Source organism: Elephantulus edwardii, unplaced genomic scaffold (assembly GCF_000299155.1).
Source record: "Elephantulus edwardii isolate Elephantulus edwardi_28Jun2011 unplaced genomic scaffold, EleEdw1.0 scaffold00131, whole genome shotgun sequence".
Lineage (NCBI taxonomy): Eukaryota > Metazoa > Chordata > Mammalia > Macroscelidea > Macroscelididae > Elephantulus > Elephantulus edwardii.
The window spans coordinates 7,537,862-7,561,526 of NW_006399881.1; the positions used below are offsets into that span (position 1 = coordinate 7,537,862).

The 23,665-nt window shown below is 46.1% G+C and overlaps 1 protein-coding gene across 2 annotated transcripts in view; it reads left to right on the plus strand.

Moving 5' to 3' along the window:
* Positions 1-23,665, plus strand: part of SH3KBP1 (SH3-domain kinase binding protein 1) — a 445,368-nt gene that overhangs the window by 355,776 nt on the left and 65,927 nt on the right. For both annotated transcript variants that reach the window (XM_006893795.1, XM_006893796.1), the window contains 3 exons: positions 9,227-9,278; positions 17,552-17,632; positions 20,488-20,647. In XM_006893795.1, the coding sequence (XP_006893857.1) occupies positions 9,227-9,278; positions 17,552-17,632; positions 20,488-20,647 (293 nt within the window). The remainder of the gene's footprint in view (positions 1-9,226; positions 9,279-17,551; positions 17,633-20,487; positions 20,648-23,665) is intronic.

The window sequence follows — 23,665 nt, forward strand, 5'->3', positions numbered from 1 at the left end:
ACATACCTATCTCTTTTGTCTCCTTGCTCTTTCGTTGTAGAAATCTATTTTGCAAAACTGTCATTTAAATGAGCCTGTTCACCTTTGCCTAACACCAATAGAATTGTTTCACTCCCTGCAGTATAGCATAAAATACTGAAAATGTAGATGCACTTGACAGTGTAAAAGAGGTCCATAATCTATTCTTATTCATCCTATTCTGTCCCTCAAAGCTCTAGGCTTCCACATGACTTTGCCCCACCTTTCCTGGTCTGAACCCTCTTTTGTCACCATCTGTGGGGTCTCTTTGCCTGGACCCTGATGAACCTGACCTTGATGTATCATCATTTCCTCAGAGCTTAGGTGCGGGGGGAAGGCAGCAGTAATGGGGGCTGGTTGCCAAGGACACGGACCAAGTATCTGTTGGTGCGCATACAGCTAACTCACTGGTGTGTCTCTACCTGTTGGGAGCGTGCCTGCAGATGGGTAGATTGGGCTGAAGTCTAAGGCCACACACTGTAGGCTTTTTTGATAGTGTTCTTGTATTGTCTAGTGGAGCAAACACCTGCATTTCTCTCTTGAATTCTGAGTTTGGAGTCCAGACGGTCTGAATTCTGCTTCCTAAGGTGTCCCAGCTCCTTGACACTTAGATGTGCTTCATGGATTGGTAGCATCAGCATGACTTGGGAGCTTATTCGAAATGTTCACTGTATCTATATGATATCAAACGTTGTTGTTGTTGATGTTGTTATTGTTGATTGCCATTGAATCGAGCACAAATCATAGCGACCCCATGAACAAAAGGCCTGGAGACTTTCTATAAGCATTGGCATTTATCAAAGTTCATAGAATTTCCAGAAGCATGTTGTTTCCGAAGTAGATGCCACTCCTGCTTTAACAGCGTGCCTTTGGGATTACAGTACAGCTTCTTGCCACTAGGCCACCAGTGTGCATCAAACATTAGGACTCAGAAGTAAGGTCTGGCAAACATGTGTAGAGTGTCATGACCCTGGGCTGTGACATTGAACACACCTGAGCTTAAACCTGGTCTCTGTCACTTGTTCTGTGACCAGAGAATGTCTCCAGTTTTCCATATTCTCATCCATAAAACTTTGAGGAAAAAACCGTACCTACCTTGTGGAACATACATAGGGTTTTCAGAGGCCTGCTATTTCACAAGTGGATGGCCAATCCTTTTTCCTAGTCTGTCTTAATCTGAATGTTCAGATTTAGAGAAGTATCAAAAAAACCAGCATTTTATAGAAAAAGTGAAAGATATATCCCTTATTATGGAGTTAACCATTAGTGTCAGTGTTGTCCCTGCCTTTGACACGTGTGTCTTTACCCACTTATTTCCCTGCTCCATCATCCACCAGGATACCCATCTATTTGTACCCACTCCCTTCACATCTATCTCCCATTGCCCAGCCCTTGATCTGATAGCTTATATCTGAAGCTTCCTTGGCTTCTATGATTCCAAATATGTCAGCTGCTGGTAATTTCTTATGTTGTGACCAGTGTCTCTGAAGTTTAGTGGTAATGTTTCCCTAGTGAAGGTGATGTGTCCTGTAGTTATAAGGGGAGACCGGTCCTTGGAGAAGGACATCATGCTTGGGAGGGTGGAGGGACAGCGCAGGAGGGGAAGGCCCTCTATGAGGTGGACTGATTCAGTGACTGGGGTAATCGGGATGGGAGTGTCGGAGACAGTGCGACTGGCACAGGACAGAGCAGAGTTTAGGGCTGTTGTACATAGGGTCGCTATGAGTCGCAAACGACTCAACGGCACACAACAACAACAACAACAACCTTGTGGAACTGTGGAGAACATAACTGAGATGTTGAATGTGAATTCCTTCTCACAGTGCCTAGCGCTCTGTAGGTGCCCCCACTATGGTTAACGTGCTCTGTGGAGCTGACTCCAACTTGTAGTGACGCTAGAACTTCCTCACAGGGCTGCCCACGTTGTGCTCTTTAAGGAGTCCTGGTACTATAATGGTTAAACAGTTGACTGCTAACCAAAAGTTCAGTGAGTTCCAACTCACCAGCTTCTCTGTTACGAAACTGGCGATCTGCTCCTGCAAGTGTCCATACGTGTAAACTGTTGCAGTTACTCTTGCTACTCTTACCAGAAGTGCGGGAAGGCCCCAGAGAGAACTGGGTAGTAATTACTTTGGTTCTTTTTGCTTAAAGTCAGCTGATCACATCAACTCAGAATTATCTTGCCATCCTGGCGAGCTTCTCTGGAGGCCTAAATACATATAAGCGTTTTGTGATGGACCGTTAGAAGTCAGGCCAGTGATTATGAAACACGTTGGGTAGAGATAAGTAGGCACAAAGCACATAATCTTTAGGCTACTGCCTACATTTTTTTTCTAGATTTGCTGCCCAACACTTATGTCTCACATTCGTGAATTCTTCCAGTATTTATTGAGTCCTTTCTCTGAGTTAACCCCCTGCCAGGTGACAAGAAGTGAAGTGTACACACAAAAATTGCCACAGCCCTGACAGCAGGTCTGGTGTTCAGAGCCGGATAAACGCAAAAGGACACTGTGTGGGCCTAAGTGAGTGCCGGTCAAGGGTCCAGCTACCCACTTCACCTTCTATCTTATCTGGCGAGGCTAGTGAAAGGGGCTCGTGTCCTGAAACCCTTTGACACGAAAGCACCTCTCCTTCACCTACTGCATTGTCCTATGACCTCCTTGCCTTTGTATTGGTTCTTAATGAGATAGTGTGTCTTTAAGGGCTGTGGTAAAATCTCGGTCATTCAGTTCACAAACATGCACAGCCTGAGGCTGCCTACCTTACAACATCCTGCCTTCCAGTTCCCAGTCATCTTTTCAGGGAGCAGTGAAAAAGATTCCATGACATGCTTTTCTTGAAGCTCGCCTGTTACATAAAGTGCTCAGGGAACCACTTCTCCCCGGAGAGGAAAGTTGTCAGCGATGAGCAGTGTGTCTTTGGCATGCTCGTTGGGGCATGCATGTTCCTTGGGCCCGCGGACCTCCCTCCCACCTGAGCCAAGCGGCCACTGTCTCTTTGATAGGTCTGTTAACCTTGTCTCTGTGAAACAAAAAAACATCCAGTGTTAGGGAAACAGTAGTAATACCTGCCAGGCAAAGAAATACGTTCAGCTAAAACAGGGTTGTGCGCAACATTTAGGTTTTCAAAATCCGAAGCATTACATCCTTACTTTAACATCAAGCCAAATGGTGTGATCTGCAAAAGACTGTGTCTCCAGCAGTTCGAGCCCAACAGCATCCTCTTGGGAGAAAGATGGGCAGTCTCCCCATTACGATTGGTGGACTCGGAATCCCAGTGTGGAGGTGCTGCGTGTCAGAGCTGACGACAGTTGTCAGGTTTTGGGTGGGTTGGGTTGTTTTTTTTTTTCTTTCTGGTACCATAGTGAGTTATGTGTTAGCCACAAGGCCAGCACTTGGAGTCTACCAGCTGCTCCTCAGGACAGAAGCGGACACTTTCCTCCCATGAAGAGTGACAGCTTTGGAAATCTGATGGAGAACAACTAAGTCAGAATCAGCAAAAGCAAGGGTGCTGCTGAGAGCTACTGAGAAGCATGGAGTTTCACAAATAACGTCTGTATGATGCCAAGAGGTCGACAGTTCTTTTCAGGATGACAAGCTAAAGGGATAGGGACACTAGAAGCTGGAAATGCAACACCCAGCATACAATTAAAGAGCATGCTTTCGCATCGTGGAAAGTAAAAACAAGTTTCACGGAGCAATTTGTGTGTTGTTGCTGTTAGAGGTCGTCGAGTTGACGGAGACTCATAGTGACTCTGTGAACAGTGGATCTGAGTCTCCCCATCCCGCACTGTCATCACCATCTTCAGCGATGCTCAGGCCCGTTGTTAAAATCACTGGGTTGGTTCGTGTTGTTGGGGGTCTTCCTTTGACTCCGCCTTTCCCAGCTCAATATCCTTTCCCAAGACGTGTTGCGCTTGAAAATCTGCTGTCAAGGATCTCTCCAGAGTGCTGAAAAGCAGTGATGCCAGTGTAAAGACTGGCCTCACCCAGGCCATGGTATTTCTAGTTGCTGAAAGCTGGTCACTGAATCAGGATGACAGAGGAATCCCCACCCTTGAGCTGTGGTGCTGGGAAAGGGTGCTGAAGAGCCCTCTCACTGTCGAAGAACAAACACGGCTGTCTCGGACGAATGCCACCAGGGAGCTCCTTAGTGGCACAGAGGGGGAAATTCAATCTCAGCATACTTTGGGCATGCTGTCAGGAGGAACGGTTGGTATAGGAATTGTCACATGAGTAAAAACAAATGAATTCTTAAGGAGCAGCTCCACTCTGCATACACAAGGCCACCATGAACGAGGGTCAGCTAACAAGAGCCTATCAATGCAGCCAGCCAAGTCGGCATTGGTTGGTAGAGATGCCTTGAGTGCCAAACTCCACGTGGTGTTGAGTTGGTGACAGTGTGATTGGAGATGGGGCTTGTCGTTTGCACAGTAGATGGTGTGAAGATGATCAGAATCATTAACACAAAGTCACGACTTGGATGACAGGCTGAAAACAGCATTTATTCAGACAGATGTCATCTCGTCTCACTAGGGGTCGGGCTTGTAGTTGTTCACGGAGAGAAGAGGATGATCTGTGATGACTAGGACAGACAGACCCCACTGTTTAGCCACCCCAGACCTTCTGAACTTAGTGGACATCCCAGAAGCACTTGGGAAAAATCACTGCCCTTTCTTGAGGGGTGAAGATTCAGATGATTTCACAAAGCCCTGGGAATCCCGCAGCCTCTTCCTGGGGGCAGGCTAGATCCTCGCTCACCAAGGCGACAAGTCCTCTGGGTTATTTTAAATCAAGTTGTTCCTGGAGAGTCCCAGTTTATCTCGGGGTGCATATTTTAGAGCAACTGTATGAACTGTTTATAAGAACCAGCATTCAACGGCTGTGTGTTTGTTTGGAGCCCTGCCAGTAAATTGAATATCCCAAATGAGAGATTAACTATGCTGAGAGCTGTAATGAGCAATACGCATGCTCTGTCGTAATTACTGGAGGAGAGTATGTAACTTGGACTCTCAAACTTCTCACTGCAGTTTAAAAAAAAATTACCTGCAAGACAGTGCTGGGCTTTTTAATGAGGAAAAGTCCTTTTAAGAGGAAATGTTCATCAATCGAAGGTGCTCCTGTTCCAGCCTATGTTCGGGGGGGGGGGGCTCCGCAGAGAACAAGGGTGGGTTGCGTGCTGGGCAAGCTGCACCTCTCACTCTCAGGGACCCATGGGCCCAGCCACTAAGCTGTTGGTGTGAGCGTGATGCGTGCTCACCTTGGCCAGGACACACACACTTCCAGGCGAGGTGGGCTTGCCTGCCAGAGCGCTAGTTGCTGCACACACCGAAATGTCAGCCCATCTACGATGCCGGGTCTGGCTGTCCCAGGCAATGGCTCTCTATAGGCCTTATTGTTTAGAAGTCAGATTTCAGTGGAAACCACAGTCTCTGATGTTCACAAAGGATCCAGACAAGAGGAGCTGGTTGCTCTGAAGAAATTGTCCCCAGAGGCCCCCTCACCCACCAGAGGGCAAGGCTGCACATTGGATTCCACCAAGTGTCGATGTGCTTCTACGAAGATCACACCGTTGGTTAAGGTGGCGCTGCATTTCTCCTCCGATTTCATGACTGACTAACCCCCACCTCTTTCCCGTCACTCACCAGACACACTATGTTTCCTCACCTTCTCAGTTATGGTTGGGTACCAGCTTAGCCTCTGAGATCACTGTGATCACCCTGCAAAGTTTTCCAACTTTGACAGGAAAGGCATTCTCTTAGTAGAGTCCCACAGTTTTACTGGCTGAAGTCCAGCTGTATTCTCATTACCAAATGCTTATGAGGTCCCTTCTCTTCAGCCTTCACCTCCTGACAGTCTAATTTATCAAACCCATTCTTATCTAAGAGTTTCTTTCTTGGTCATGCCCATCAGCCTTTCTCCACTACTGTTAGTCCGTGTGCTTCTGTGGGGGCTCACTGTGGCTGTGGTACTGGAAGCTATGGCACCAGCATTTCAAATACCAGCAGGGTCACCCACAGTGGACAGGCAGAGTGTCCAGATTAAGACAGACTGGTAAGGAAGGCCCTAGATACACAGCAACTTAGTTCTGAAAATTAGACAATGAAAATCCTGTAGATTGGAACAAAATTTATCTGTCAGAATGCTACAAGGAAGACCAGGCTCTGAGGTTGGAAAACACTCAAAGTCAGTACCGTCAAGTTGGAACCAACTCACCACTGATCCTCCATTGGATTTCCGAGGCTGTAATTGCACAGAAGGACATTTCTCACCTCTTTCCCCCGAGGTGTTGCTGGTGGGTTTGAACTGCCAAAGGCCTGTGTCCTTTGGGTTATTGGTGTAGCTCCTTACAGACTAGGCTACCGGAGTGCCTGCCTCCTAGGTTGGAAAGCACTCACTACACAGTAGCTGCCACAGTGAACCTGAGCATACTAATAACCTTAAACGTGATCCAGAACCCAGATGTGATCTGTTTCATTGTACCTGGCTGCAGTCGCCAAGAGTCAGTTCCTACGCATGTGAGAGCTGGACAGTGACTAAGGATGACAGAAGTATCATTGATGCCTCTATGTTGTGGTGCTGGAGAAGAGCGCTGAATATCTCATGGATGGCCAGGAGGACACATCAACCTGTCTTGCAGGAAGTGCAACCAGGGTGCTTGTTAGAGGCGAGGCTAGTGAAACTTCATCTCAAAGTAGAAAAAGTGATGTCAATCAGTGGGAAAAACCTACGAAAAATCTGTAAGCTGCTTAGTTAACAAGCAAAGCAAGCAGTTGGCCATCGGTAGCCAGGTGTGGAGGTGCAGCTCCTCAAGTGTACCCCTTCTTCTCTGAGGCCCACATTGCGCCACTGGCTCCTCCTTCCCTGCCACGTTTCACTCGTACATGTGCTGGGACTACATCTTTCACACTGTCGGTACTGCAGCACCTCCTGGCCCTTCTCCCCGTCTGTCTGTCTCTCTCTGTCCCTCTGCTCTGCCCTGTCACATTTCATTTGTTTGCTCCATGCCAAATATGACACAACAGTCAAGGATATGTGTGCCCCCCCCCCCCCGCTTTGCTACCAAAGTAATCTTGGAAAATATGACATTTAATTGTTTTGTATGCTTTTTAAAAAACTTTGGGGCCATGTGGTTTGAAGGCCATGGCCTCAGGGAAAGGAGACACATATGAATCTGGTTATAAAATTGCTGAAAGAAGTTGAGGAAAAGCACGCCAGGGCAGCAGGCACTGGTGGGAGCTGGTGGGGGGAAATCCGCACAGAGAGTTGGCAGTTTGGTGAGTAAGTGATGACTCCAGTTGAAAGGTAAGGCAAGATTCGATGGTAGAGGATCTAATCTGGGCTAGCTTGATTAGGTAGGGACAGAGCAGAGGAACGAGGATGGCTTTGGGCTGGGGAGCTGGGACAGACTGCCCACAGACAGGAGGAGTCTGGGATGCCTTGGCCAGAAGGAGGTCCTCCCGTGGAAGCTTGTGTGCAGAGCAGCGGTCCTCCAAAGGCTCCCCCCATTCTTCCTTGCCTGGAGTGTGTGTGCACTGATACAGGCCAGGCAGGAAAAGACTCAAGGGAACAGGCATTCGAGCCCAGACACCCGGGAGCCCACCAGTCACAGATCATCGCTTCTACCGGATTGCTTTCCAGGCTTTTGCTCTTTCTGTATATTTTATAACCTAGCTGAGCTCATACTGTAGCTGCAATTTGATATCTTGTTCTTTTTCCCCCTTCAACTTTAACATAATGCAGACAGTCCTGTGCTTTTCTAAACCCTGGGGGAGTGTTTCCCTGGCAGCCCGGCAGCTCATCTGATGCACACATTAGGGAGTGCAGTGCTCACAGCAGTCAAGGGCATGCCTGTGGGGCTGTCAGCCTGGCCTGCCCACGCAGCCCCCTGCCCCTGTAACTAACTGGGTGACACCCCCCTAAAGCCTTGATGAGTGTGTCTATAACCTGGCCATCAGAATGTCACTTCCTCATTGAGTCATTGAGTGATTTCCAAACTCCATGCTCGGTCTGTGCCATCTGACCCTCACAGTGTCCCTAAGAGGGTGATGGTAGCAGGGTCACCCTTTTACAGATGAGAAGGCTCAGCGAGGCGGTCAGGGTGCCCAGTGTCCACAGTTCTCAGAGATCAGATCCTGAAGCTGACCCTCTTACCCTGTGCTGCCATCTTGCTTGCTCAGAAGACCCTTGCCAAACCACCCAGCTGGTAAAGAGCCTAAACGCCCCCGAGAAATTCCTTGTGGGCCTGAGACTTGCTCTGGGCCCAAGGGCTGCACCAGACTCTGGTGGGTGGGGCTGAGAAGGGGCCACCTCTGCTGGCCTCTTTCATGAGGCCACAGTAGCAAATTTTCAGAGAGCAGAAGGGGCTTTGTCACAAGCCTGGTGATGCCCAAAGAGATTAAGAGACATAGCAACTGTGCCTTAGACTCTCTCCGTGTCTGTGTGTCTGCAGTGATTTTGAAGTGATAATGGCTGACCCCCTGCACTTGGCCCCCATGGCCTGTCTCCCCAAACAGGAGGGCCTGGCTCCTCTGGAGCTGGTTCAGGGTCGGAAGTCACTGATTGCAGCACTACCTCCCCCAGCTACAGAGTGACAGAGCAGGCAAGAAAAGCAAATAGCCTCTGATATGGGGGGTGGGGTGATCTGTTCCATCTCATCACGTGTTACAGAGGCCGACTGCTCTGTGGGTTGCCACAAATGGCCTGCCAGCTGCAGAGTAGAAAGAGGCAGAAGGCTTGGAACCCAGCTTGGCCGCAGCAGGCCCTCCACCGGGTTTTGGGGGCTGGTCCCCCCCATGCAGGACAGATTTTATTTGGAGTCGTACAGTGACTCTTTTGGAAGTGCTTGGTTATTCAGCAGATTAAATCTTAATTGCAAATGCTGTTTCAGCGTAGGAGTACCATTGTGCTTGCTGGTGGCAGGCCATTTTTGCTGAGGCGTGCTTTTCCAGAAGGCTGTTACAAATTTAGAAAGAGGGAAATGGCGCTTCATTCGCCGATCAGGGTTTTGTTTCGCAGACCGAATTTATTTCAGCGTTTGCTTAAAGGTGCCAAAAACTGACATCCCTGGAGAGAGCATTGCTCGATTTATTTGGAGCCATTTTCTGAATTGTCCAAACTGCATCTAGAAAACAATGTCTGTGGTCTTTCTGTCAGAGAACATGCTTGCCAGTGGTTCTCATGAGCTCTAAATTTTATTCATTTTTCAGAGACCCAAGAAGCCACCACCTCCATCAGCGCCTGTCATCAAGCAAGGGGCAGGTAATGTACCTCTCAGTCCTATCAACAGTGTGGGTCATACTCTTTGAGTCTGTTTAGACTGGCCTGGGGGAGCACGATTCCCGGATGGCCACATTAGGAAGTGATGATTTGATCTGAGCAGACAGATTTTAAACATTTCTGCCAGTAATGAGTTGTTTGGTTTGGTGACTTCCCCCCGCCCCTTCTAAAAAAGAAAGAAAATGTGTCCCTAATACAATGAAAATTTCTAGATTCCCGGAATGAATGGTCAGAAAGAGCTATAAATAAACTGGGTTTGCTTGATTTTTCTTTTTCATAAACCAATTTTTGAGCTAAGTCGAAACTAACGGGCCTGCTCTTGTATGTACCCTATGCAGAGTTGGTGTAGGGAGGATTTCTTACCATGTTTCATGAGGTCACCGGGCATGGACAAAGCTGCTGAATTTTCAGTATTCCCTAGGTGGTGAGCCAAACTTTGTACAAGTTTGACATCCTCCCCTCAATATTGTTCCTACCAATAAATATTTTCTCCTTTGGTTCTTGTTTTCATCTTGCAAAGCATCCCACTCACTTCTTCTGACTGGTTCAGATCCCAGAGTTGAAGCAGACACATAGAATTGCTGTTGGGCATTAGGGTAACTCACTGCATATAAGATGGTAATTCATATTTCCCAGTAGAATTCCTCTCTTTAATTGTTAAAATTTGTTGTAGAGAGAAATTCTTCCATGAATAACTAATTCAGTGGCGTTGTAAAAAATAGCAACTCGAATGGAAGAAGAGTAAAGGTATTTTCAGCTCTGCACTTTGGCAACTCTGATGTTTTTAAATATCGTTTAGAGTGTGAAGATATTTCCACACTGACTTGCTTATGGAGTTATTAAAGCGGTGATTTGTCACAAAAGTTCTTGTGGCCCGCCAAGTTGGGGGGGATTAGGGCAGCCCCAGGTAGGCTCCCTTCCCATTCCCTCCAGCCTTGCTGAGAATTGCAGAGTGTAAACCCTGAAATGGGATGTTGCTCACATCTCCCACGCCACACCCACCCTCCTTTGCATTAAGCAGCTTAATTTTGCCACCTGGTGGTTCCAGTGGTATGAGAGAGAGAGAGAGGAGAGAGAGAGAGACTGAAATTGATTAAAGCAAGCTACTTGTTTGTTTTCTCGGGGGAAGACCCTTTACCCTGGAGACCTTGATCACGCCTAAGAGACCAAGCAGATGAGTCGAGGCTCAGAGCAGCCGAGCACGTAACCAAGATTAAATTGTTCATAGTAGGACTTCAGGTCCTGCTGTGGATCTGGGCATCATATGGAACCTATTCACTGTCACTAGGTGTCTAGATGGTATCATAGTAGGGTAAGTTCTCCTTTTCAAACAATTTCCCCAGTGGTTCTGATAGACTTTTGTGAGCGGGGCAAGTGAACCCTGTTCACTTCTCTTGCAGAATGATCTTGGAATTTGCTTGGTGATGGGAGGGGTAGATTTTTCCAGTTCTCCTCATCAAGTTTCCATTATTTTATATAAAAAAAATTTAAAACCCACAACAGATGTGGAATTGACAAAAATCCAGTCCAGAGTTTTAATTGTAGTGAGCCAGAGGAAAACGGGGGGAAATGTGTGTTCCAAGCCCTCATCTCTGGGGCTGGTCAGGTGGAGGTTGCCAAACACTTAACCAAGTCCATAAATAAGAGAAGGGCTTTGGATTTGCTTGCTGCTCTAACTAGTCTTAAGCACTCTTTCATGCAACGCATGAGGAAGCAGCTGCTCTACACCTGGGCAAAGATGAAATGCTAATTGGCACATTTGGAAAATGTAATACTTGAGGGACTCCCAGACGAAAGGGCTTTGGGTCCTCTCTGCCCATCCCTCAACTTATAAATGTGTGCTGTGTACTCTTGCTGCAGAAGAAACTCCCCCAGACCGAGCGGTGTAGAGCACCAACTGAAAAGAAATTCACAGCTTCTGTGGGTCCCAACATTCCAATGGGGCCCAACCCAGACCTTCTGTGGGGGTGAGAACCTCAGCTGGGGATGCGATGCGGGAGCAGCTGAGGCTGGAGCGTGCACTTCTTTGCGCATGTGGCTGGCACCTCATAGCCGGGCCAGCTGGCAGCCAGGGCTCCGCTGGGGCTGTTGACTAGAGTGCCTCCACACACCCTCTCCAGCATGGCAGCCCCAGGGGGGTGGAGCTGACATTTCAGCTCAGTCTTCCAGCAAGTAAATAATAAAGGGATGGCCTTTTGTGAAGTCACATGGTGTCACTTGGCCCACCTTGCAGGCAAGGAGATAGAGACCTCACCACTTAAGGGAAGGCTATCAAACAGTTGGAAGCCCCAAGTGCTGCTAACAGTTAACATCAACTGCTAATCAAAAGGCACCTGAGAGAAGGACCAGGCCCCCCGGGGGGGGGGGATGGGGGAATACGCCCAGAAAATCCTCTGGAGCGTAGCTCTGCTCTGACATGGGGGTTGCTTTGAGCCTGAATTGACTTCATAAGAACCAGTTGTCTACCAAAATATTAGAGGTGATGTTTTAAAACAACGACAAAATGGATTTACGGCCCTGCTCGTCTTTGTTCTGCAACTTACGTGGCAGCTTGTAGACTTTTAAGACCCAAGTCACTGTTCACCCAAGTAGGATATAGAACATTATTAGTTTTTTTGGGGGGGTTAAATGAATTTTTTATTGGTTTGCATACAATAATTTGTTTATACTGTATTTCATTCATATATAGAACATTGTTTTTGTGGACCATGTTATGTTAGCTGACCTGGATGTCCTTAAGACTATGATCATATGCCATGTTTGGTTAGATTAAGAAGTTTATGGAGCCTGTTTTCTCTACCATATACATGAGTGTATTTATAACATATACAAATATTCACAAAGTACTACCTGTGACAAACACACAAAGTCATGAGTGTAGTCTCTTTCAGCTGTCCACATCTCTTCATTTTGCCTTTCTGTCTATGTATGTGTCCACTTGTAGAGTAGTGCTTGTTCTTACTGAGAGTGCTGGACTATACACGCCGTAGAATACTTTACCTTTGATGTTTGTACCTCTTTACACACCGCTCGGCATCTTTCCTGTTTCTTGTGATACTGTGCTGATCACCCTTCCTTCGCCTATTTTTGTTTCCTTTTAAAACTAAGTTTATATAGCTTTTCCTTTGTGTTTGCTGCTATGTGCTGCCGAGTCAGAACTGACTCATAGCTGACCTTCCAGCTGGTTTTCAGAGGCTGTAAGTCACACAAGAAGAGATTGCTTCTCTTTCTCCCTTAGAGCAGCTAGTGCATTTGAACTACCAGCTTTTCAGTTGGCAGTGCAACTTCTTACCCACTGGGCTACCAGAATCTTTTCTTTACCCATCCTAATATGTCTGTGTTATCTAGATGCTGATTCTTTCCTCCCCTTTCTAACCTCCCTTGTCCCTGATAATAGTAAAAAACTGAGGTATGATCCTATTGGTACCATTATCCTAATGGTGCAGTGGTGATCAAAGAAATACATTTTCACTAGTAAGAATATTTGTTGTTTATTTTTTTAAAAAAAAGAATATTTAAGAAGAATGATGTTAGGTCTGTCACCACTGATTCATTCTTAGAAGGTAGTATTTCTCTTTTAGATGTTTGGTATATGTACACTAAAGAGATACCAAGAGCTCTGGTTGTTCAGTGGGTAAGAGGTTGTACTGCTAACAACCTCTCCAGCAGTTCAAACCCACCCAAAGCTCTGAGGGAGAAAGATGGGCAGTCTCCTCTCAGGTGATTTACATCCTCTGAAAATCCCATGGAGGGTCAGCTATGAGTTGGTTCTTCCTGGAGACCACTGAGAAAGCAAGCGTGTGGTAAGATTATCATATTCTGAATAACTGATGCAGCCCAGGCACTGTCCCAGCAATCTGTGACATGGCGATCCACGCTCTTGGTCATCGCCCGTCAGGCCTGGCAGTTGTAAACCTGCTGTAAGTAGCAACACCTGACTGAGTGTCTTATTAGAATTCTACGGAAGGTAAAAGGCACCAGGGACCAACAGAATGGTGTTCTTGGCACAGCATCCAGACTTTGTGTCCTTAAACTTGACAGTGATACCTTTACATCACCACCCTGGGCTGTTCCTCAGTCTTTTGGGCTTTCTTTCCGGTTTTTGCTTTCATTTTCCCCTCAGAGATTAAATTATAAAGTGTTCTATCGGGATGGGTGGGGAACCAAAACAAAAACCCTGCTTCTTTCTAGCTGGACTTCTTCCAAGACAGGTCTGTTTATTCTCTTGGCAGTCTGGAGTATTCTTCACCACTATCATGATTCAAAGGCATCAGTTCTTGCTCCTCATTCCTTATCCATTGACTTGCACATGTTTATGGGGGCACTGATAACTCACTGGCTGGAGACAGGCGCATCTTAGCCCTCAGAATGACGTTTTTAACACCTTAAAGAGATCTTTTGCAGTGGATTTGTTCAGTGCAATATATCAGTTGCTATCTTGACTGCTGCTTCCTTGGGAGTTGATTATGGATCCAGGTAAAGGATATCCTTGATAAATTCAGTATTTTCTCCATTTTATCATGAAGTTGCTTATTGGTCCAATTATGAGGATTTTTGTTCTCTTTTATCTTACAGTCTGATTCACACTGAAGGCTGTATGTAGTCTTTTCTGTCACATTTTCTTCACCTACATCAACCAAGGTTGTGTGATATACATGACACAGGTTGTTAATCATTTTCTTCCAGTCCTGATGCGGATGGATGTTCACAGTGAACACAATTCAGTGTTCTTCATACAGTTCAGCTTCTGGATTCTTTGCTCAGCATGCAGATCGAATAAGAATGGTGAAATGAAACAGCCCCAGCACACACCTTTCCTTACCTGAAACCATGCCGTGTTCCCCATACTCTGTTTGAAAGACGCCCGTAGAGACTAGACTATACAGGTCCTCCACATGGCTCCAGTTGCTTGTCCAGGTGGCTGTCTTTCAAATTTCTTGGCACAGAAGATTTGAGGGTTCCCGGTGTTGCGTCTGTTTGTTGAAACATCTCAAGTCCCTTCCCATTGGCTCCTGGAGCCTTGCTTTTTGCTGATGGCTTCAGCACACCCTTGGCTTCTTCAGTGTGGTCCTTGATCAGACGCCGCCTCCTGAACACTCACCAGTTCTGGTCATGCCTGTGTATTCCTTTGACCTTCCCTTTATTCTCTGCATTGTTTATTATCATGTCAGTACAATCCTTCTGTATTGTGACTTGACAGTTCAGTTTCCAATTCTTCGAACTAAAGAAACACTGACCATGTTCTTTGCTTTTGGTTTTCTGACTCCAAGTCTTGGCACTTTTGATCATGATACTTCTTGTGTGTTTTTGAGTTGCCCTTTGGCATTTTCTGTCCAGCTCTTCAACGGCATCATTTCTTCCTTTTACTTGAGCTGCTTTGCACTGAAGAGAAAGTTGCAGAGTATGTTTCCTGGCTATTTGTGTGTGTGTGTGTGTGTGTGTGTGTGTGTGTGCGTGCGTGTGTGTGTGATTTGAATGAAATCTATAAAGCAAATTGGTATTTCATTCAACTAACTGTGAACATTTTTTCATATAAAAGTAATTACAATAGCTTGGTCAGATCTGATTTGATGGTACACACACACAAAAAAATAAAAAATAAAATTAAGAAATGTAATTACAATAACCAGAAGGTAACTGAACTTTCCAACATTTCCTCCTTGTACTTCTCATTGGAACTAATCCTTCTACCCTACTGCTTCCTTTCCTTAGGGGTTTATCTCTCTTTTTAACAGCCTTTTCCTTTTTCTTTCTTTTTTTTTTTGTTATTACAGAATTTCTCATTGGGTTTATTGTTAATATATTTTTAAATATTTTATATTATTTTACATACAAAATCTGTATCATTCATGTACATTGTGTTTCACAAATTCCTTCATTCACATTGTGTTTCATATGATCATTCCCATGCACTGTCTTTTATAAGATTGATCAACTTTGATCTGTGCCCACTATTATCCCATCTTCTCATGTCTTCACTAGATCTCTCCTAATTCTTTCACCCTCTCCATCCACCTACCAATTTCTGTGACATTTTGCTTTCTTCAGGAATGAAAATTGATGTCATCCCAAAAGTCATTTCAATTTTGGCAATTAGTGCTCAATGTATCAAATATTTTTGTTGTTGTTGTTATTATGTGCTGTCAAGTCTCCTACAACCCATAGCGACCCTTTGTACAGCTGCTCTGGACCCTGCCCTGTCCTGGGCCAGTCTCAGTAATTCCAACACACTACCCCCATTACCCCAGTTACTGTGCCAGTCCATCTTATGCAGGGTCTCCCTCTCCTGTGCTATTCCTCCACCCTTCCGAGCATAATGTCCTTCTTCAAGGACCGGTCTCTCCTGGCAATGTGCTCAAAACATGTGAGACTGAGCTTCAAAATCCTAGCCTCCAAGAAGAAACTTGGTTTCACCCTCCCCAAAAAAGACCTATTTGTTTTCTTGGTGGTCCATGGCATGGACTTCTCCAGCACAACAATTTGAAAGCATCGATTCTTCTTCTGTCATCTTTAGTTATATAGTCCAGCTCTCTGAACCATAGCAAGTAATTGCCAAGACCATGGCCTGGATCAGGCACATTTTATTCTCTAGACTGACATCATTACTTTTCAGCACTCTGGAGAGGGCCCTGACAGCAGATTTTCCAAATGCGATTCATCTTTTGATTTCCTTACCGCACGTGTTAAGAGTGTTGTATATACCATCTAAATTTAGGTGGTGTATATTAAAGATCATAATTTGGTTCTCAAGGATTTATTTTCATTTTCTTAAGCTTCAACATGAACTTGCATATTAGCACCTGATGATCTGTTCCACAGTTCCGTGTTATGTGGTTGTTGTATTTTTTTTGCATGTTGTTGTTAAGTGCCATCGAGTTGTAGACGACTCATCGTGACCCTGTGAACCATTGTATACCTTTCATCATTTCTCCAGGTTTATAGGGTTTCCAGAGGCAAGCTATTTCTGAAGTGGATGCCACTCCTTCTTCCAAGCTAGTTTAATCAGGAGCTCTACCAAATACTGTCCACCACAAGTGACCATAATCTCATTTGACACATCAGTGTCACAGTGTTCGGCGTCACAGCAACCACGAGGTACCTCTGTATAGCAAGTGGACAGACTAGTGCTATACCACTTAAAGAGGAATGTTTGACCAAAAACAATTAACACCATGCCTGAGGGCCACAGATTAAAGTCACCTGGATTCCCTTGTATTCCATCTACTAAGGTCCATGTATATAGTTACTTTTTTTATTTTTAAAAAATATTTCCAGTGAATTGATTGTTGATCTTGCAAAGTTCTGTCACAAGATCTCTAGCATCATTTCTGTCACCAAGGCCTTGTTTTCCAACTATTAATCCTTTTTTTTTTTAAGTTTTCACACTCTAATCAACGGTAATACCAAAGCATCTTCATTGCATGTATCTAACTGAAGGAGTTTGTAAAAAAATCTTCCATTTCTTCATCTTTGGCCTTAGTAATTTGTACACAAATGTGAATAAGAATCATATTTACTAGTCTTTTTGTTGATGTACGACTATTACTCTTTCACAGACAGCAATCTACTTTAGCATAGATTTTGAATTTTTTTTCCATAAATGTGATTCTATTCCAGCTTAACTTTTCATTCCTAGAATAGTAGACTATAATATTGGCCAATCAGAATGACCAATACCAGTCTATTTCAGTTTATTAACAAACAGGATATCTATCTTTGAACTTTCACCTTTATTTTTTATTCATTCCCATTTTTAGTATTCATACGTTTTATGTTCCACATTTCAATTATCAGTAGATGTTTGCAGATGTTTCTTTTCATTTTGAATCATGTCACTCCAGCATTTGAAGGCCTTTAAAGTTTATTCTATGCATGTACTGTTGACATGACTTTGACGAAGCAAACTCTTCCTCATTCATTTTTTAGTATCTTCCTGCATAAGGGACTCATCTTCCAACACTGTACCAGACGATATTCTGCGGCTATTCATAAGATTTGTACTGGCCAATCTTTTTTCTAAAGTTGGCCACCAGGTCCTCCTTCTTAGTCTCCAAGCTCATCTGAAACCTGTCTGCCGTGGATGACCGTGCTGGTGTTGGAAAAACTTCCAGCGTCATAGCAACTCACACACCACAACAGGATGACAATCTTCTGAATAGTGGGACTTAGTTGTACCTGATAAGTATTTACCTGCCAGTATGTTGAATAAATTATCAACAAATATTTTCTGATTACTATTATCCTTTTGCCTCTAGGTACCACTGAGAGAAAACATGAAATTAAAAAGATACCTCCTGAAAGACCAGAAACCCTTCCGAACAGAACAGAAGAGAAAGGTATGAGATCAGCTCTTCCTCGGTGCCTCCAGAGCGGCAGGAACCAAGCTATATGTTGCAGGGCGCATCCTGTGATTCACCTGCAGCATTTGCTTTTCCTTTGAAATGTGATTATGGCTTTATTTTGACATCCTGTTTCTATGGTACTAAGAGACAGTTATGTGGACCTCCTGTGAGCCAAAAATTCTCATAAAATTCGAAACAACCAAGCCAACAAATTGACACATTGGGGCCTTCAGTGATGCCTTTGCTGTCACCACGCTGCCTGCACTAGCCAGATGCTGGAGCTTTGGTGATGCCTGGAGAGTCCTGGAGGGCTGTCATGTGTCTTCCTGTTTTCTACACGCCCCGCCCTCCCTTCAGTGCTTAATAGGTGCTTGCTGACTGCCCAAGTGTGGATATAGCTTTGTTAAACTCCTGTTTGGGGGAATAGTGGCTCAGCCTCTGTTGGACCCTTGACCCCCAACTATGTCTGTACCAGACACATGCCCTTAGTGAGAAATACCAGGGCAAGGGGACACATGGCACAAGTGGGAGAAGCAGTTAAGTGCCTGGAGTCTCAAGAAAACCAAATCAAAAAACCCAACCTGTTGCCATTGAGTCGTTTTTGAGTCATCATGACCCCAGGTGTCAAAGTACCACTCCCCAGTGTGTCTTCTGGGCCATGCCCTTTCCGAGCTAGATCACCCAGCCTTTCTTCCAAGATGCCCCTGGGAAGGAAGTGATTCAAACTCCTGACCTGACAGTTTGTAGCTGAACTCTTAACCATCCGAGCCACCTGGGGTCTCCTGAAGGTGATCAGAAATGCTATTTGCAGGAAAGCAGCTCGGCGTGCCTCCCTAAGCTCACATTCAGCTTCACCCTGAGCCTGACCCCTGATGTTCTGAGCTGTTCTTCCAAGGAAATCTACAGGGTGTGAAAGGATCGGGAGGGGGGCCCTTTATTTCCCTTAAGTGTCTAAGATTTGATTGATCACATATTTTATGAGAAAAGTACTATATTATTGTTATGAACAGGAGGCATCGCAAATTCTATTTTGAAAAGCAATTGTGTTTCAGTCATGAAAGTAATGCTAAATTAATGAATATAATTATTTAGAGGTGTTCCTTGCTGGCCTCATGAAATTTTATTATGGAACTTAATATTTTATGTCAACCTGCCTAAATTGTCACCAACCCTGCAATTTTTAAAGCCATTCCACCTCTATCTTTTACAGCCAACAGTTAAATCTCATAGAGTTCTTATTGAAAAGTGCAGGTCTATGTCACAGCCACAAGGAAGAGCTAGCCAGTGAGTGTACACCATATGAACAGCTCCTAACACAGCTTCTCCTATGATTCCTTGTTCTGTGCCCCTTAAGCCCCTTCTCCGTTTGTGCTGCAGGCCACTGATGCCCCAGTCCCTGTCGCAGTGGCCAGCAGGAGAAGTCTTCCCTCCCTTTGTATTCCCTTTCTCCTCACTTATCAGTACACTAATTTTGGGCATTCCTAGTTGGCTTGTATTTACCTACATAAACGATGCAAGGCTGGTCACAGTAGTATCTGTAATATACCTGAAGGGCTGTTTCCAGCATTAGCCTCAGTGCCTGCAGCTCCAAATAACATTTATAGGTCTGAGTTTACAGACAGAATACATGTTCTGAGTCGCAGCTTAGAAGTAAACATAATTTCAAGTGGGCGCCTCTGTGAAATCCATTCTTTAGAGAGAATGACGAGGGTATGTGCTGTTTAGGCCGTGCTAGTTGAAGACAGAAAGTGTGACGCTGTCACTGAACACTGCACAGTTTAGCCACCAAATCAAGCTTCAAGCTCTTTCTAATAGTTCTGACTCCAAAAAACCTTGGAAAGGGAATGCCTGTGCAGCCCAGATAAATCCCACAGCCTGTGCATGAAGAGCCCACACTGACTGTTGGTCCCAACACCCTCTTCCTCCTCGAGTTGGCCTGTGGCCCTTTCCACCTGCTGACCTAAGAGGTGTCAGGCCTCTGTCCCCAGCAGTCTCAGAGGCCTCCTGCCAAGTCCATCAGACAATTATTGAGTCCTCGCTGTGTGCTGGGCACTGACTGAGTCTCAGGGAAGCAGCCAGACGTGGGCCCCACTCATGGAGCTGACTGCCAAGCATGCTATGCCAAGCGTTCGGACACCCAGCAGGTAGCGAGGTCTGCGCAGGGCCTGCCAAGGAAGTGCTGCTCTCGGGGGCTTAGTTCAAGAAGTGAATGAATTGGCCTTTAGAGGCAAGTCTAACTGTTCTTGCATTTCACCCAAGACTCAAGGATGAGGAGGAAGGAGTTTTCTGAGCACAGGCAGTGGCAAGAAGGCCACTCCAGGCAGAGGGGACAGGCAGAGGCCCTCTACAGGGCCTCTTCTCATCCGGCAAAGGATGAATACTGCTCCTCTCCTCCCTCCTTCATTTTCATAAATATCACTCGTGATTTTTTTAAGTTGTGGGTGAAAATTTACAGAGAAAATGAACTTTCCACTCAACAATTTCTATATACTTTCACAATATTCATTGCAATTCCTTCAGTTGAGCAGCACTCCTCCCTCTTCATCTCTGTGTGCCCTGTATCACTTCCTCCTCCTTTCCTGACACTCCTGCCTTCTGAGCTCTGATTTGGGGCAGATGCTGCCCTGTTGCTCTCATGTGGTGGTTGCTCTGAGATGTGCATACCCCACGGGTGTTACTCACCTCATTGGCCTGTCTGTTGTCTGGATACAAGCAGGTGCCAGGTGTGACTAACTGAGGGTCACAGTCTCCAGGGTGGGGAGTAGGAGACCAGCAATTTACACCGGAATCCCATCACTCACACTGGATCTCTCTGTTTTCTTTATGATTTTTGGAACCATGATTTAAAGAAAGACCAGAGAGAGAGCCAAAACTGGATTTACAGAAGCCCTCTGTTCCTGCCATTCCACCAAAAAAGCCTCGACCGCCCAAGACCAATTCTCTCAACCGGCCCGGCGCGCTGCCCCCGAGAAGGCCAGAGCGACCAGCAGGTCCCCTGGGCCACACCAGGTACTGCTACACGCTCACTCCTGCAGGCTTTGAGAAGGGAAGCTGGAGGGCTTGGGGTTGGGGTGGGGGAGCTGTCCTCTTCACCCTCTAACCAAATTGTTCAAGAGTCCAGGCACGTCTGCCCTTGCCCCTAAGTGTGGGCAGAGGACCCTTGCACATTTCAGGGTAGACAAATGAGGCTCTGAGCTTCTGTCTAGGTGTACCCCAACACAACACAGGGTTCTGCTTTGTTAGTGCCAACCAACTGTCCTGATTGGCCTGTGGCAGCCCACCCAGCCTGACACCCTTGGGGGCTCTGCTGAGCTCTGCTGTGCACCTCACACTCACTTGGTGACATCAGAGGGCCTGCTTCTTTCATATCCCCAGGCCCCCCTCTCTTCTGTCCACTTCGTTTGTCATTGTACAGCCCTAGTGTGGCAGCCAGCACCTGGCATGGGGTCTCTAAACTCTGAAACCCTCCAAGGCCAAGTTCAGGCACATGTTCCAAGACTTGCCTGGCAAGAGGATTCTGTTTGTTAACTGTATGCTTGATGCTTGGTATAGTAATGTGGAATTAGAGTTGAATGTTGGGTACTCTAGAACAAAGATGCCCACCGCAGAGCAAAGAGCTTAGTGAATTCTTGCCACAAGGTCACTGCAGAAGCTTTCTGCCATTACTTGCAGCTTCTATATGTTGGTGTAATACGTCAGAGCACCTGTCACATACAGTTGTGCCACTGTCTTTTTCTTTCTTATGAGCTTAGATTACATGGGGAGGACAGGGCTTCAGTGCTTTTAAGTCACACGAGCCTCTGCGCTTGAGTCACACCCGCCCTCATCGTGGGAGGGGGATCTTGGCCACTCACTGCACCTCTTTACCTTCATTTATCCATCTGGAATCTGGGATGGTAATGGAAATTGGAATATTAAGGGAAAGACATCATGCCGGCAAAGGTGTAGGGTCAGTGAAGGAGAGGAAGACCTCCAGCGAGGTGGGTTGACTGAGTGCCTGTAATCCTGGGCGTCTTGGAGACGGTGGAGGTGGCCCAGGATAGCACGAGGTTCAGATGTGTTGTGCACTGGATCACCGTGAGTCTTGCTCGACTCGATGGCACCTAACAACAACAATGGAATGGGCTAGGAGGACGGAAGGAGAGAGCTCCCAAGCCCTTCGCACTGGACTTGGACATCCATGCAATTATCATTGCCATTTTGATTCTCTCTCTCTCTCTAAATGGGCATACTACAGGAATAACTCATTTGCTGTTTTATTTTTTCACTCACTTTGTGTTTCATACAACTATTCCATCCATTGTATGTTATAAACTTAATCACCATTGATCTATCCCCACTATTACCCCATTTTTTCCAATTCCCACTGCATCTTTCCTAATTCTTTGGCCCCTCTCTCCTCCCATAAAATTCTATGACCCCATGATTTCCTCTCTCTTCACCCTCAGCCCCTTTGCCCCCCCTTCCCTCTTTGGATAGCCATACTCATCTTACTAGTTATCCTTCGGTTTTTATAATAACAGTCTTAATGCAGTATTTGTCCTTCTAAGCATAAGGTATACAGTATATCGCATGTTATACAGTAGTTTTCAAAATCATTGCTCCTAAGTGCTACATAGTCGTTTGCATTTTAAGAGCCACACAACACACATACTCACATGTGTGAGTCCCAACCACACACTCAGCTGCACCTGTCTCAGGCATGTGAACCCATTTGTGGAGCAGCTGGTTCATGCGTGTGTGTCAGCAGGCAGCCCACCAAGGGCCAGGCAAAGCAGTGCCTGCAGAGATGAGCCCCGGCGAGGCGAATAGGACCAGGCCTCTGTTGAGTTTGTCAGGCCCCTAAGTGACCTGCTCTCTGCCACAGACTGATAATGGGGGCTGTTTACACATGCATGTGGCGTGCAGTGTGGCAGCCCTGCTGACCTTAGCAAAGGCCGCGTCAACATGTTCTCAGCCCAGAAGCAAGCACTGGGAAGAAAAAGGTTATGTAAGCATCTATGCTTGTGGAAATAATATGAGCTACACGAACAACGAGGAGAGCTCTGGCGGTGGAGTGAACTGTGCTGCTCACCCAAAGGCCCTGTGTTTGTGCATGTCATTGTCAGGCAGGCACATCCACCAGGGGCTCCAGGAGAAAGATGGGTGGTCTTCACCCATTTCAGCCTCAGAAACCCAGTGAAGGGTCACTTTGAAGCTGAACTGACTTGAAGGCAGTGAAAGAGGGAGAGAAAGAAATACACAAACCACACAGAGATTTTTGGAGCACCAGAGGCTACATGTAGCCTGGGGTGGGGGGTTCAGAAGTCACCCCGGCCAAATGCTGGTAGCCTTCCAGTAAATACAGACGTTTCCATGCGCTCTGGAGCAGTGTCCCAGATACCCCTGCAGCATTCTCCAGTGACCCTGTGGAATTCGGCCTGCTTCCTTGTCTCCCAGAGCTGTTCTCGAACCTCTAATAGGTGTGGGCTTCCTGAGTCTCTCCTAATAGGCCTGTGAGCATAAGAGAGGCAATTCCCAACTGCTGGGCTCACAGAGACCAAACGCCCTCCCCTCTCGGCTCCCCCTGCCCCCAAGTGCAGTGGTTAAGTAAGAAGTTAGGGAGGAGGGTGCTTGAGGTGCATGGGACATCGCCAGGAAATAGAACTGTTCTCAGCATTGGGAAGAGAGGCAGCCCTTTATCAAGCCCCAACCCACCCCAAAGCAGTGGTTTGCAGAAGGAAGTGCTGGGATTGCTTCCTGCCCTGGAGGGCTGTGTTTAGTATGTGAAGTCAGTGATTGTGTAGTTTGTTAGCTTGTAGGACTACTAACCCCAAGGCTGACAGTTGGAATCCAGCAACTATTCCAAGGGCACCCTGCTCCCTTTCAAACTGGAAAGCCAGTGGGACAGTTTAACTCAGTTCTGTTAGAGGGTTTGGAAGCAGGAGCGGCATCCACTTCCTTAACCACATGCCTCTGGAAATTCTATAAACTCTGAGAAACAACTATAGTTCTAGAACAGGTTCAGGCCTTCTATTCATAGGGTTG